Genomic DNA, 14764 nt, shown 5'->3' with positions numbered 1-14764 from the left:
CCCGCCCTCATTTCCTGTTTGCGCAAGGGCGGGACCAGAGTCAGAGCGAAGAGAAGGGAAAGCAGCATACTTGAAGGGATGTATGACGTCAGTGTTATCTACCGCACGTAGCAGACCACATCCAGGGAGCCACGGTCCCAGGCAGCGTCAGAACGTTGGAGGTGAGAATTATTATATAGGATCTTTTGATTAAAGTATAAAAAGGAACAATATGTTGTGCAACTGTTGTTTATAAATCACAAATACAAAACAATAATAAAAATGAGCAACTAGTCTCCTTACAAGATGTGTTGGGTAGCAGGAATGTACAGGATGCCCCATGCAAATTTTGCTAGCTGTGGCCAACATGTTTGCTTGTTTTTCAAAAAAAAAAAAAAAAAATCTAAATATCATCGTCTGAATCACTCAAACATAAATAACAGTCCAGTTCATTAACAGGCTTCAAAATAGAAAATGACTCGGGAACAGTTTGTCTCTGTCCTCATGGGCTCTGTCCTCATCCCTGCCCTGCTCTGTCCCCACCCCATCCCTGCGGTTACCGCGGGTCCCTGTCTCCATGTCATTCTCTAGTTCTGATGTGTCCCCAATAGTCCCAGAGAAGAAACTGAACGATTCAGTCTGAGAGCTTCTGCACTACAGGTGGAAGATCTGAGCTTAGGGTGAAGGTTCAGCTAGAGCTGGATGTGCCAAGTAGGCCTGAATGGAGGGTGCCTTTACTTCTCTTAACCAGATGGGGGCAGCAGCATCTGTCTCAGTTGCTCAAAAGCAACAGAGCCCATAGGGTAAATTCTTTTTCTATCAATCCAGATGCCAAACTCAAGTACTCTAGAAGTTCAAATGAGTAAGAAAATCCACAGTAATGATGCATAAAACAGACCAGGAAAGAAAATGATTTTTTTTCTACATAATTCGATCCTTTCCACACCACCTCATACAGTATGGAACCCTTTCCCCAAGCACAATACTGCAGCTGAACTTACCTCCTTCTGATGATACTTTATTGCTACTTTTAGCTTTGCTAAATCGTGACATTTTTGGGGATCCAGCTCTTCACTTTGATCGTCTCTGTGATTGAGTATAATCTCCAGCTCTCTGGAGCTCCGAGCTTGATCCAGGAGGTCTTTAGCAAAGCGCTTGCACTGCTGAGACAGTTCTTCATACTCCGCCTTAAACTCATTCTCTACTTTGCTGAGCTCCTTCAGCTCCCAACCAAGTCGAAAGGCCGTTAAGATGGGGTCTTCACTGGATAAGGCAACCAAAGAAGGGCTGGCTAGAGCCTTGTAGATGTTGAGTCGTGACCTTGAGTGTCTCAGGCTGTCCACCTCAGAGCTGGAGACACACTCCACACAGTTACATCGTATTTGGTGTGGGCGGGGTATTGTTACTCGCCTTTGCACCAGAAGTTTTATGATCTCATAGTTATTAGTGTGAGCAGCCAACATAATCGGGGTAATGTCAGGAGTAAATTCGGAAAACTGGGTGTCCATCATCAAGGTGGGTACCTAGGGGGAAAAAAACAAACAGAACTAATCAGTAACTTACCGACACAACTAAGATCTGTAGTTCACCATTTCCCTCAAGGGTCCCACAATAGGTGCTCCTCCATTAAACTGAAGCTTATGCACAAATTATTGCATTGTGTTTATAAAGTAGTGATGCTCACTTCCTCTCAGGTAAGAGGTCTTTAGCTAAAAGGACTGAATCTGAAGTTATTCATTTTACAATTTCCCTGCAGAATCCATTAAACAAATGTCTGAACAATGTTGCAAATGACATTATACCACATACATCAACTAGATGCCGTCATGGTTTCCCCTACAGCAGACATGCCAAGGTTGAGACCTCCAGTTACTGATGGTTAACCTTCCAGTGGTTGTGGAATAAGAAAAGTGAGTGTTTGATAAGGTAGTTGGTAAGTGGTGGAGATGCATGAGGAAAAGAGTGGAGACTGGTGAGGGCCAGCTTCCGAAAGTGGACTTGAGCACGGTTCGAGTGGAAAAGCCTCATACTCTTTAATTCTCGTTTACATCTTCTGCTCCCCCACCCTCACCCCGCTCTCCATTCCTGGTCACCCTTCTAGGTTCTTGCTGACTGCCCTTCCTTTCCTCTCAAGATAATCTACTTCCAGCTATTGAGTAACGTTCCTACTTCTCTTCCTTTAGTGAGGCTGGATCAAGCCATGCAGTCATGTTCTTCCCTCTGACACCAGTTGTATAAGTCTATGTATTTTGATGCACTAGGACTCACACTAGTCGTATACATGCTGTCCTTACACATGCCTGTCATTGCTGCCCACCCATGATATATTCTTCTACACTGCCAGTTTAACCACTGCTTAAAGGAGATGCCTGCTCAAATGCAAGTGAGTGGGAGACTGACCAAGCACACAGGACTCCCACTGATGTGATAGACTTGGTTTCCCCTACAGCAGACACACCAAGGTTGAGACAGCAGCTTGAAAATGTACAGAAATGGGCAAGTTAAGTGGCTCAGTGACAGAGCCCATGCTGCCATACGGAGGACCTTAGTTCAGATTCTAGGCCAAGTCTTCCATTTCTCGGGCTGCCCAGGGTTTGGGATATTGTGGAAACAGTATTCATAACCCATGATGGAATGGGAGTCATATCCATCACTCAACAGTTCTGCTTACTTGCCAGACTTAGAATGCATGTGTTACAAGTTCTTGAACAAGATGTACATTCTGGCCCATAATTATAATAGCCAACGTATGAATGCATTTATTTAATTATTAGGATTTATGTATTGCTTTTTGAAGGAATTCACTCAAGGCAATGTACAGTAAGTAGAAAGAACTGGGGGGAGGGGGTTACAAAATAAGATAAAAGTACATAGTTGCAAAATGAAAGCCGATAACAACATAGCCCCATAGAGGCTGGTTTTGATTGAGCTGGAAGCATAAAGAGACACAAATAACATCCTAAAAAAAAAAATTACAAAACTAACTAGCATATAATAGTTTAATTACTAATCAAATATGTGTAAGGCTTCTGAGTGTAGGTTTTAACTTCTAAATACTGATACAACACCAATAAAATATCCTGATGCAAAAAAATTAATATAGGTGTTTATAGTATAAACAGTGGAAAAACACTACTTCCCCTAGTTCTCTCTCAACCCTCTCCTGGCTTATCTTGTATCCTCCACTACTATGTGTGTCTCTTCTGCTAGAAGTCCCCAAAGTGATACACATGTATTTAATTCCAATGGCAAAGGTGCCTATGACACAATAAATACTGATTTTTGTCCTCCAAGTTAATTGGAAGATAAATATTCAAAATTACAATTTTACTGAAGAAGAATCATCAATTGTAGTCTTACATGCAAGTGATGATAATCCACCATGGTTTCTAACTGATGGATTGTTTGTCTATTGAATATTTGATATACTGCCTAATCTCAACAAGCAGGTAGAGGCAGTTCTCATACAATGAGAAAGGGATCCATTACAAATTTTGTGATGTGGAGGGGCATAATTGAACGAGGCACCCAAGTTTTCCTGAGGGCGTCCTCACAGGACGTCCTCAGGAAGGGGCGGGGAAACCCGTATTATCAAAACAAGATGGGCGTCATCTTTCGTTTCGATAATACGGTCGGGGATGCCCAAATCTTAACATTTAGGTCGACCTTAGAGATGGTCGTCCTTAGAGATGGTCATCCCTGGTTTTCAGCAATAATGGAAACCGAGGACATCCATCTCAGAAACGACCAAGTCCAAGCCATTTGGTCGTGGGAGGAGCCAGCATTTGTAGTGCACTGGTCCCCCTCACATGCCAGGAAACCAAATGGGCACCCTAGGGGGCACTGCAGTGGACTTCATAAATTGCTCCCAGGAACATAGCTCGCTTACGGTGGGTGCTGAGCCCCCCAAAACCTACTCCCTACAACTGTACACCACTACCATAGCCCTAAGGGGTGAAGGGGGGCACCTAGATGTGGGTACAGTGGGTTTCTGGTGGGTTTTGAAGGATTCACATTTACCACCACAAGTGTAACAGGTGGGGGGGGGGGGGGTAGGCCTGGGTCCGCCTGCCTGAAGTGCACTGCACCCACTAAAAGTGCTCCAGGGACCTTCATACTACAACTACTACTACTACTATTTAGCATTTCTATAGCGCTATAAGGCATACACAGTGCTGCACAAACATAGAAGAAAGACAGTCCCTGCTCAAAGAGCTTACAATCTAATAGAAAAAATAAAGTAAGCAAATCAAATCAATTAATGTGTACAGGAAGGAGGAGAGGAGGGTAGGTGGAGGCGGGTGGTTACAAGTGGTTACGAGTCAAAAGCAATGCTAAAGAGGTGGGCTTTCAGAGGTGGGCTTGCCAAGGATGGGGCAAGACGGAGGGGCTCTGGAAGTTTATTCCAGGCATAGGTTGCAGCGAGACAGAAGGCGCGAAGTCTGGAGTTGGCAGTAGTGGAGAAGGGAACAGATAAGAAGGATTTATCCATGGAGCGGAGTGCAGGGGAAGGGGTGTAGGGAAGGACGAGTGTGGAGAGATACTGGGGAGCAGCAGAGTGAGTACATTTATAGGTTAGTAGAAGAAGTTTGAACAGGATGTGAAAACGGATAGGGAGCCAGTGAAGCGACTTGAGGACAGGGGTAGTATGAGTAAAACGACCCTGGCGGAAGACAAGACGGGCAGCAGAGTTTTGAACCGATTGAAGAGGGGAGAGGTGACTAAGTGGGAGGCCAGCAAGAAGCAGATTGCAGTAGTCTAAACGAGAGGTGACAAGGGTGTGGATGAGGGTTTTGGTAGAGTGCTCGGAAAGAAAGGGGCGGATTTTACGGATGTTGTAAAGAAAGAAACGACAGGTCTTGGCGATCTGCTGGATATGATCAGAGAAGGAGAGAGAAGAGTCAAAGATGACCCCAAGGTTTCGAGCTGAGGAGACAGGGAGAATGAGAGAGCCATCAACAGAAAATGGGGGGAGTGGGGAGGTGGGTTTGGGGGGAAAAATGAGAAGCTCGGTTTTGGTCATGTTTAATTTCAGGTGGCGTTGAGACATCCAGACAGCAATGTCAGACAAGCACGCTGAAACTTTGGTTTGGATGCAAGGTGAGATATCAGGGGTAGAAAGGTAGATTTGGGAGTCATCAACCTAGAGATGGTAGGAAAAGCCATGGGACGAGATTAATGAACCAAGGGAAGAAGTGTAGATAGAAAAGAGGAGGGGACCAAGAACAGAACCCTGAGGTACGTCGACAGGCAGAGGGATAGAAGTAGAAGAGGATCCACCAGAGTGAACACTGAACGTGCGGAGGGAGAGGTAGGAAGAGAACCAGGAAAGGACAGAGCCCTGGAATACTGCTGTGATGGAGCTGGGTATGACATTTGAGGCTGGCATAGAGTCTGGAAAAAATATTTTTAAAGTTTTTTTAGGGTGGGAGGGGGTTAGTGACCACTGAGGGAGTAAGGGGAGGTCATCCTCGATTCCCTCCGGTGGTCATCTGGTTAGTTTGGGCACCTTTTTGAGGCTTGGTCGCATGAAAAATTGGGCCAAGTAAAGTCGGCCAACTGCTTGTCAGGACACCCTTCTTTTTTCCATTATCGGCCGAGGACGCCCATGTGTTAAGCACGCCCCAGTCCCGCCTTCGCTATGCTTCCAACACGCCCCCGGGAACTTTGGTCGTCCCCGCGACGGAAAGCAGTTGAGGGTGCCCAAAATGGACTTTCGATTATGCCGATTTGAGCGACCCTGGGAGAAGGACGCCCATCTCCCGATTTGTGTCGAAAGATGGGTGCCCTTCTCTTGAAAATAAGCCTGATAGTGGCCAATAACGTGGATTCAGTGGATTATAGTGGTTATTCTAGAAGCCCTATTTGTGATATGGACATCCATAAAGTACTATTTAGACATGTATAGTTCATAACACGTCTAAATCTCAATTATACAAAGTTGGGATATACCCCTTCCGCATTGTGAATGCATGCATATGGCAAGGGGTTGTGGTCGAGGTGTGTTTTGGTTGGGGTTAAAATATATGTGTGCATTCTCCATTTCCATGTACGTTTATGTCCTCAGAGGTCAACGTGGGGATGTACAGCTGCTCCCTGGGACATCTCGGTCATACAAGGTGCTCACTTTGAGCATTGCCCTCTTGGAGGGCTTAGCGGAGGTCACCCCCTTAATACCCCAGTGTTTTTTTGGCAAATGATATCAGGCTTGATAACAGCTTGAGGAAACATAGCCGTGTGGGTTTCTAAACGTGCAAGCACATACATGTGCATGCTTTCTGAAATACCAAAATACATGTCTATGTAACAGTACAAAGACATGTATGTTGCTGAGTTTCCTCCACTGATATCATAGATGTAGATGTTTTAAAATGGGCGCTGCCACTGCGCATAGCTGGCACATGTACATCCATTCCTGCAAGCATTGGAGAAAAGGGTCTACGTTGATCGTTCGTTTTCTAAAATGCTAGCAAAATTTGAGACATCCTGACCCGGACATTTTCATTCCAATATCTATGCTTTATCTAAAACCTACCTTCATATCTTCTGGTGTAAAAGATCATAAAAGGAAACCTTTTACTCTGCTTAGAACAGGGGCCTTGAATAGCTTTGCTGCATCCAGATCTGCCAAAGACAAATGGGTTTTCCTCAGCCTTTCTTTTCAGCACTGTGACAATAGAGAATGAGTTTTAAAGAACTGGGGATACTCTGAACTGCCAGGAGAGGCCTCCCACAGCTGACGCTGCTCCATAGAGCACAATAGCATTTCCAGATGGAGAATTGGTGAGCAATTCAATGTAGACAGGATACACCTAGCATAGTAGATGACGGAAGATAAAGACCTGTATGGTCCATCTAGTCTGCCCAACAAGATAAACTCATATGTGCTACATTATATGTATACCTGACCTTGATTTAGCCTTAATACTTTATTGAAGATACCGTATGTTAGACAAATGCCCATTTGTCTAACATACGGTATCTTCAATAAAATATTTTGGATATTATGCTGATCTGCTAGTTTGTTCTCCACGTTGGAGTTTGCAGATCGTTTGCCTTGTTGCTTTCTGGGACCTTGATTTATCCTTGCCATTTTCGGGGCATAGACCGTAGAAGTCTGCCTAGCACTAGCCCCGCCTCCCAACCACTGGTGCTGCCATCCAATCTCCGCTAAGCTTCTGAGGATCCATTCCTTCTGAACAGGATTCCTTTATGTTTATCCCACGCATGTTTGAATTCCGTTACCGTTTTCATCTTCACCACCTCCCGCAGGAGGGCATTCCAAGTATCCACCACTCACTCCTTGAAAAAATACTTCCTGACATTTTTCTGGATCTATCCCCCCCTTCAATCTCGTTTCATGTCCTCTCGTTCTACCGCCTTCCCATCTCCAAAAAAGGTTCGTTTGCGGATTAATACCTTTCAAATATTGAACGTCTGTATCATACCATCCCTGTTTCTCCTTTCTTCCAGGGTATACATGTTCAGGTCAGAAAGTCTCTCCTTATATGTCTTGTAACGCAAATCCCATACCATTTTTGTAGCTTTTCTTTGCACCGTTTCAATTCTTTTTATATCCTTAGCAAGATGCAGCCTCCAAAACTGAACACAGTACTCCAGGTGGGGCCTCACCAATGACTTGTATAGGGGCATCAACACCTCCTTTCTTCTGCTGGTCACACCTCTCTCTATACAGCCTAGCATCCTTCTGGCTATGGCCACCACATTGTCACACTGTTTCGTCACCTTCAGATCCTCAAATACTATCACCCCAAGATCACACACACACCCTGATACTGCGTTATCCCATACCCACACACACACACACCCTGACACTGGGAATGGGTCCCTAGCTACTGAGACTGGCATTTGTCATGACCAATACCCATTCGGTTAATTCTAAGTATATACCTAGTTGAGATGGCCACCTCAGACTCAACTTAGTCTCTACCAAGGTGAGTCTGGTTTTCTTCTTATCTCTCCCAGCATACCTTTAGTGTATACTCTAGTGGATCCTCCTCTACTTCTATCCCACTGTCAGTTGGTGTACCACAGGGATCTGTCCTGGGACCTCTTCTTTTCTCCATCTATACTTCTTCCCTTGGTACTCTGATCTGATCCTATGGTTTTCAGTATCATCTTTACGCTGATGACTCCCAGATCTCCACACCAGAAATCTCAGCCGAAATCCAGGCCAAAGTATCAGCCTGCCTGTCTGACATTGCTGCCTGGATGTCTCACCGCCATCTGAAACTAAACATGACCAAGACTGAGCTTCTTATCTTTCCCCCTAAACCAACCTCTCCTCCTCCCCCATTCTCTATTTCTGTGGATAACACTCTCATCCTTCCTGTCTCATCAGCTCGTAACCTTGGGGTCATCTTTGATTCCTCCCTCTCCTTCTCTGCACATATTCAGCAGACTGCCAGAACCTGTCATTTCTTTCTCTATAATATCACCAAAATTCACCCTTTCCTTTCTGAGCACACTACCAGAACCCTCATCCACACTCTTATCACCTCTCGCTTAGACTATTTCAACTTGCTTCTCACAGGTCTCCCACGGAGCCATCTCTCTCCTCTTCAATATGTTCAAAATTCTACTGTACGACTAATATTCCACCAGTGTCGTTATACTCATATTAGCCCTCTCCTTAAGTCACTTCACTGGCTTCCTATCCGTTTCTGCATACAGTTCAAACTCCTCTTATTGACCTATAAGTGCATTCACTCTGCTGCTGCTCAGTACCTCTCCACTCTCATCTCTCCCTACATTCCTCCCTGGGAACTCCGTTCACGGAGTAAATCTCTCTTATCTGCACCCTTCTCCTCCACTGCTAACTCCAGACTCCTGTGCTGGTTAGTAAAACACACAATGCAGTTGTTTTCCTAACACTGGGCCTGGCTACGTGCTCGGAAATCTAGCCTCCCTGGGAGCACAGTATAAATTCAGAATGAAAATAAGAGGGCTGTTGTAACCCTTCAGTTTTAATTATCGAACCATCTAAAAATGTGTTCCAATGGTCACATTAAATCTCACATCTCTTCCCCAACCTTAACTCATGGTCTTACACTTACCAAAGAGATCATTAATTTCCCACAATTATACTGCCCGATAGATCTACAACGGAAAGCAAAATGTAATCACTATTACCAAACACATCAGTGCTTCTATAGCAGAAGGTGAGTCTAGCGTCAGAAAAATTAGCCTCACCGCTTATTAAAATGAATGCCCGTAGAGAAGATTATTATGAAATCATCTCTGAGTCCAAGCAACTCTCCCCTCATGGTTTTTTTTTTTTTTTGGGGGGGGGGGGGTCTGGAGTCCACTGGATCACCAGGCCCCTACATCCTTGTGGGGGGGGGGAAGGTCTGGGGTCCACTGGACCATGAGGGCTTATAAGTCAGGGCTCCCTATTCCTCCTCTTGCCCCAGCATAACCCTAGCACCATCTCCGAGCTGGCATAGGGTTGCCGCGGGAGAAGCGCCCTTGTTTGGTGCGATGGGCACTGAGCATTGGGGAGGTCAGTTTTGCTGCTCGTTCTCCTATTTTTGGAACAGTCATAAAGCCTTTGGTTCCTACATTGTGCAAACTTACATTTATATGATTTTTGTTTTCCTTCACTACTCTTTTTAATGGTATAAATCAACATACATTAAAATGCTATTGTACACCTGACTCTAAGCTTATTCCCTATGTCCTTTATTTTATCTAAAACATTGCTATTTTACCTTTTTACCTTTTTTTTTTTTTGCTCTTTTAAATCACATAGTTTGAAAACCAGCGTGTATCATATTGCCATCTGGGTTTGACGTATAATCCATGTATTATTTAAGACAATATGTATTAATATTAATTGTCTTGTTAATTTGTTATGTAAGCCGCTGTGAACCTGAGCTTTCCTGGGAAAACGCGGGGTAGAAATGTCATAATAAATAGATAATAAACAAACGTGGAGGGATTCCGCAGGAGACTGCTCAACACTTAATTGCAAAGCTCCCCAGAAGAGTCAGGACAGATGCGTTGTCTAAAGGGTTGAAAGCTTGCTTTAAAATGAACCCTCTCTCCCTGCTGTTCATGCATCTCTTTCGGCATTCCTCCTCTCGAAAGATCAGCATCTGTCATGAAGGATTTGGAGTTCTGAATAATCATTCTTACCAGTTTAAATGTAATTCAGCCAGTCAGAAAGCATGGACACCACGTTCTGAATCCTAAGCTAAATTCACTTCTCCCTCTCGAGCTAGTCCTTTCCTTTAAAATAGCTTTCTATCCAGCTCTCACTGTGGAAGCTACTGTGTGACACCCCCATAACTCCTAGCAGGGACCTTTTCGGTCACAAAGCATCAATTTCAAGCTAAATATGGTTGGTTCAGTGAGTCTGCCTGCTGCTATCCCACTCTGTCAGCCATATGTAAAACAGCAGGCTGCAATGCATTCTGGGACAAAAGTCACCATACGCTTCCCAGCACCCCTCTTTCTTTTGTTGTTTTTAAATAATAAGTAGGAAAAAAAATGGAGAGGCAGCCCGCCACAGATCCGATATGATGGAGAATAAATTTTATAAATTATTATCGTTATATTCGCTTTGAATAAAACAAGAATGTTACAGTTTCATTTGATTTCATTTTTGTGGAAGATGTAATTTCTAGGATTTATCTGGCACTGCATCTTGCCTGTTTGTACATTGGTCCCCCTGTTTACTAAGCTGCGCTAGCAGCTGCCGTGCGCTAATGCCGATACAGCCCATTGCCATGTGACTTAGTAAACAGGGGGTTAGAAAGCAAACATTTGATTCTGAAAAAAAAAAAAAGCACAGAAATGAATAATCTCCAACATCCCCCAGATTCTACAAGCAGTGACTAAAGTTGCGCGTTCAAATCTGCACGCATAACCAATTTGTGTGACCAACTTATTTAACAAGCTAATCAGCGCTAATAATTGGCCAAACAAGCAATTATCAGCACTAATTGGCACTAATTAGAAGTACGCACGCAACTTTCTAAGCGTATTCTTTAAAGTGGTCCGTGTAAATTCTAATGCATGGATCATAAAAGGAGGTATGGGTTGGGTTAATTTTTTTTATCTATTTTTATTTACCGCCTTTTTGAAGGAATTCACTCAAGGCGGTGTATAGTAAGAATACATCAAACATGAGCAGGAGGCAATTAGAGCAGTAAAAATATTCGAACAACAATGTATGGCATGGTATACTACTTGCAATGTCAACACAATAGGCAATAGAACATTATAATTGGTAGTGAAGGGTAAGGCAAAGTTGTAACATATAGATGAGTAAGAAAGTAGGAAGAATTAGAAAGTAAGGTGACTGATTTGAAGAAAGTTGCACATGAGGTCAGAGAGATGGTTAAATATCATCTCAGCTAGGGTAGGAGTGGATAAACATGTCCCGCTGCAGTATGTGCAACCCAAGTCAATCCTTGTGTGTGTGAGTGAGACTAACAAGTTAGTTACTTCTTCCATTAAAGGCTTGGTTGAAGAGCCAAGCTTTCACCTGCTTCCTGAAGTAGAGAGTCTTGTGTTAAGCGGAGCCTTTCAGGCAATGCATTCCAGAGTGTGGGGGCTACTCCGGAGAAGGCTCGCTTGCGGGTATCACATCGTGTAATGTCTTTTGGAGAGGGTGTAGTTAGTGAAAGTCCTTGGCAGGACCTTAGTGTCCTTGGCAGTGTGTGAAGGATCATCCTATTCTTCAGATACTCGGGGCCATTTCCTTTCAGGGCCTTGAAGATCAGACATAGAGTTTTAAATTTAGCCCTGTATTGTACTGGTAGCCAGTGACGTTTTTGCAAAAATGGTGTGATGTGGTCACGTCACTTGCAACCTTCTATGAGTCTTGCTGCTGCATTCTGATTCAGCTGGAGCTGGTGCAGGCTCTTTGTAGTCAGACCATTGTATAGTGCATTGCAGTAATCCAGTCTTGATGTTACCATGGCATGCACAACTGGGATAAGATTTACCTTCTCGATGTAAGGAGAGAGGCAGCGTAGCTGTCGCAAATAGTAGAAACAGCTCTTGAAGATTGCTTGGATTTGGGGAATCAGAGTAAGTGTTGAATCTAACTGTATACCAAGGTTCCTGACTTGTGATTTGAGGGGGAGTTCATACTTCCCAAGAGGGATTTTAATCAGCATTCCTGAACATTAGGTGCACTATTACAGAATATGCCCAATCCACACCTACATAAGACTTGGGCATTTACACCAGGTTTTACTTGGCATAAAGGGCTGTACCTAAATTTTAGTCATGGGATGGCCGCTATGGTTAGCTTGGCAGAGTTTAAAAAGGGGTTGCATGGTTTTCTAAAGGACAAGTCCATAGACCGCTACTAAATGGACTTGGGAAAAATCCACAATTTTGGGAATAACTTGTATAAAATGTTTGTAAGTTTGGGTAGCTTGCCAAGTGCCCTTGACCTGGATTGGCCGCTGTCGGGGACAGGATGCTGGGCTCGATGGACCTTTGGTCATTTCCCAGTATGGCATAACTTATGTATTTATGCATATTTTATAAACTGCACCTAACTCTAAGGCCCGTTACAAAGAACACTGCCACGTGATTCACAAAGCAAAACACGATTGTTGCTGTAATCCCCTGATATATGGGGATTACTGAGAAGGAAAGCTCTCTGAGAGTCACTGGGGGGAGGGAATGGGAGGAGGTCCCTGGGTGGGAAGAAGCCCAGCCTATGGGAAGTGATTTCTGAAATAGAATGAAGGGAAAAGAGTTACCCTGGGAGAGAATGACAAGGAGGAAGGAGTTATCAGGCGGATAAAAGTTGGAATTATGCCCAAGAGAGTGTATTGGGTTGCCTGAGAGTCCCCTGCCAAACGACTATGAGGAATAAAGGGGAATCCTAACTGAGGAATGAGACGTCTGGCAGTAGAGGGGGACTGTGGCTCCTGACGTGTCAACCACTGAAGTGTGTGAGCTATGGTTGGGCAGGTCGAGAGGCCCAACTCAGGAGCAGAAAGGGATTGGAGCCAGGGAGAGCTCGGTCCCAGGACCAGGGTGGATACAGAGTGGGCTCATAAGTATATAAGTGTTGCCATACTGGGAAAGACCAAAGGTCCATCAAGCCCAGCATCCTGTTTCCAACAGTAGCCAATCCAGGTCACAAATACCTTGCAAGATCCCCCAAAAAGTACAAAACATTCTATACTGCTTATCCCAGAAATAGTTGTTTTTCTCCAAGTCCATTCAATAACGATCTATGGACTATTTCTTTAGGAAGCCGTTCAAACCTTTTTTAAACTCCGCTAAGCTAACCGCCTTTACCACATTCTCTGGCAACGAATTCCAGAGTTTAATTACACGTTGAGTGAAGAAACATTTTCTCCGATTCGTTTTAAATTTACTACCTTGCAGATTCATCGCATGCCCCCTAGTCCTAGTATTTTTGGAAAGCGTAAACAGGTCACTGTTGCTAGAGGGTGAAGACCAGAGAAGGGTCTGAGCTCACTGAAAACTGAGTCTGTGCTGAAAGGAGGAGAAACAGCCAGGGGGACTAATACTACCTACAGGATAGGCATGGACGTACTCTCTATTTGAAATCTACCCTTGTAAATAGATCTGAGGAGACTATGCTTAGGCCTTAGCAGTATATCAAGTCTGTGAAAGGAAAGAAAAGAGGTTTATGGAATACCACTAAGTGTGGTTCTTTCCGGTGCTGATTCTTTTTGGCACCATATATAGAATTTGGCCCATGTATATTTCCCTCGTATCAAAACATAGTAACTTAGTAACATAGTAGATGATGACAGAGAAAGACCTGCATGGTCCATCCAGTCTGCCCAACAAGACAAACTCATATGTGCTACTTTTTTTATTTGTACTGTCCTCTTCAGGGCACAGACCGTATAAGTCTGGCCAGTCCTATCCCCACCTCCCAACCACAAACCCCGCCTCCCACCACCAGCTCTGGCACAGACTGTAAAAGTCTGCCCAGCACTATCCTCGCCTTCCAACTACCAGTCCCGCCTCCCACCACCAGCTCTGGCATAGACCGTATAAGTCTGCCCAGCACTATCTCTGCTTCCCACCACCAGCTCTGGCACAGACCGTATAAGGAAAGGCTAAAGCGGCTAGGGCTCTTCAGCTTGGAGAAAAGGCGGCTGAGGGGAGATATGATAGAGGTCTATAAAATAATGAGTGGAGTTGAACGGGTAGATGTGAAGCGTCTGTTTATGCTTTCCAAAAATACTAGGACTAGGGGGCATGCGATGAAGCTACAATATAGTACATCTATATATATAAAACTCACCCTCAACGTTCTATTGTCTGCTGATGTCACTGAAGCCAAGGTTCGTATGTTCGAAGCTCTGAAGCCACAAAAATCACAGTCTCTGGGCCCCGCCCTCGCGTCAAACGTTATGACGTTGAGGGCGGAGCAGATTCTCACCTCCAACGTTCTACTCAGGCCACAAACTCCGGATTTCCACACTGTAGCTCTGCTCCGCCCTCGCGTCAAAACGCGACGACGTCGAGGGCGGAGCACGAAAACCGCCACCCACACAGAGCTACAAATGAAACAACAGCGGTGCACGCCACGAACCAGGTAAAACCGCGATGAGCCATGCAGCCATGAAACCCTTGCTAGCGCCCGTTTCATTGCTCTCAGAAACGGGCCTTTGTTTACTAGTTTAAAATAAATCTGAGAAAATCTTTCTTCACCCAACGTGTAATTAAACTCTGGAATTCGTTTCCAGAGAATGTGGTAAAGGCAGTTAGCTTAGCAGAGTTTTAAAAAGGTTTGGACGGCTTCCTAAAG

General features: G+C 44.4%; 1 protein-coding gene across 2 annotated transcripts in view; it reads right to left on the bottom strand.

Annotated features, from left to right (window-relative positions):
- TRPC5 (transient receptor potential cation channel subfamily C member 5) overlaps positions 1 to 14764 on the bottom strand; it is a 154171-nt gene that overhangs the window by 104604 nt on the left and 34803 nt on the right. For both annotated transcript variants that reach the window (XM_030209460.1, XM_030209459.1), the window contains exon 2: positions 981 to 1502. In XM_030209460.1, coding sequence (XP_030065320.1) covers positions 981 to 1502 — 522 coding nt within the window. The remainder of the gene's footprint in view (positions 1 to 980; positions 1503 to 14764) is intronic.

Source organism: Microcaecilia unicolor, chromosome 7, assembly GCF_901765095.1.
Source record: "Microcaecilia unicolor chromosome 7, aMicUni1.1, whole genome shotgun sequence".
In the NCBI taxonomy this organism is placed as follows: Eukaryota; Metazoa; Chordata; class Amphibia; order Gymnophiona; family Siphonopidae; genus Microcaecilia; species Microcaecilia unicolor.
The sequence above is the reverse complement of the archived record's forward strand: the minus strand, read 5'-3'. Positions and strand labels throughout refer to the sequence as shown.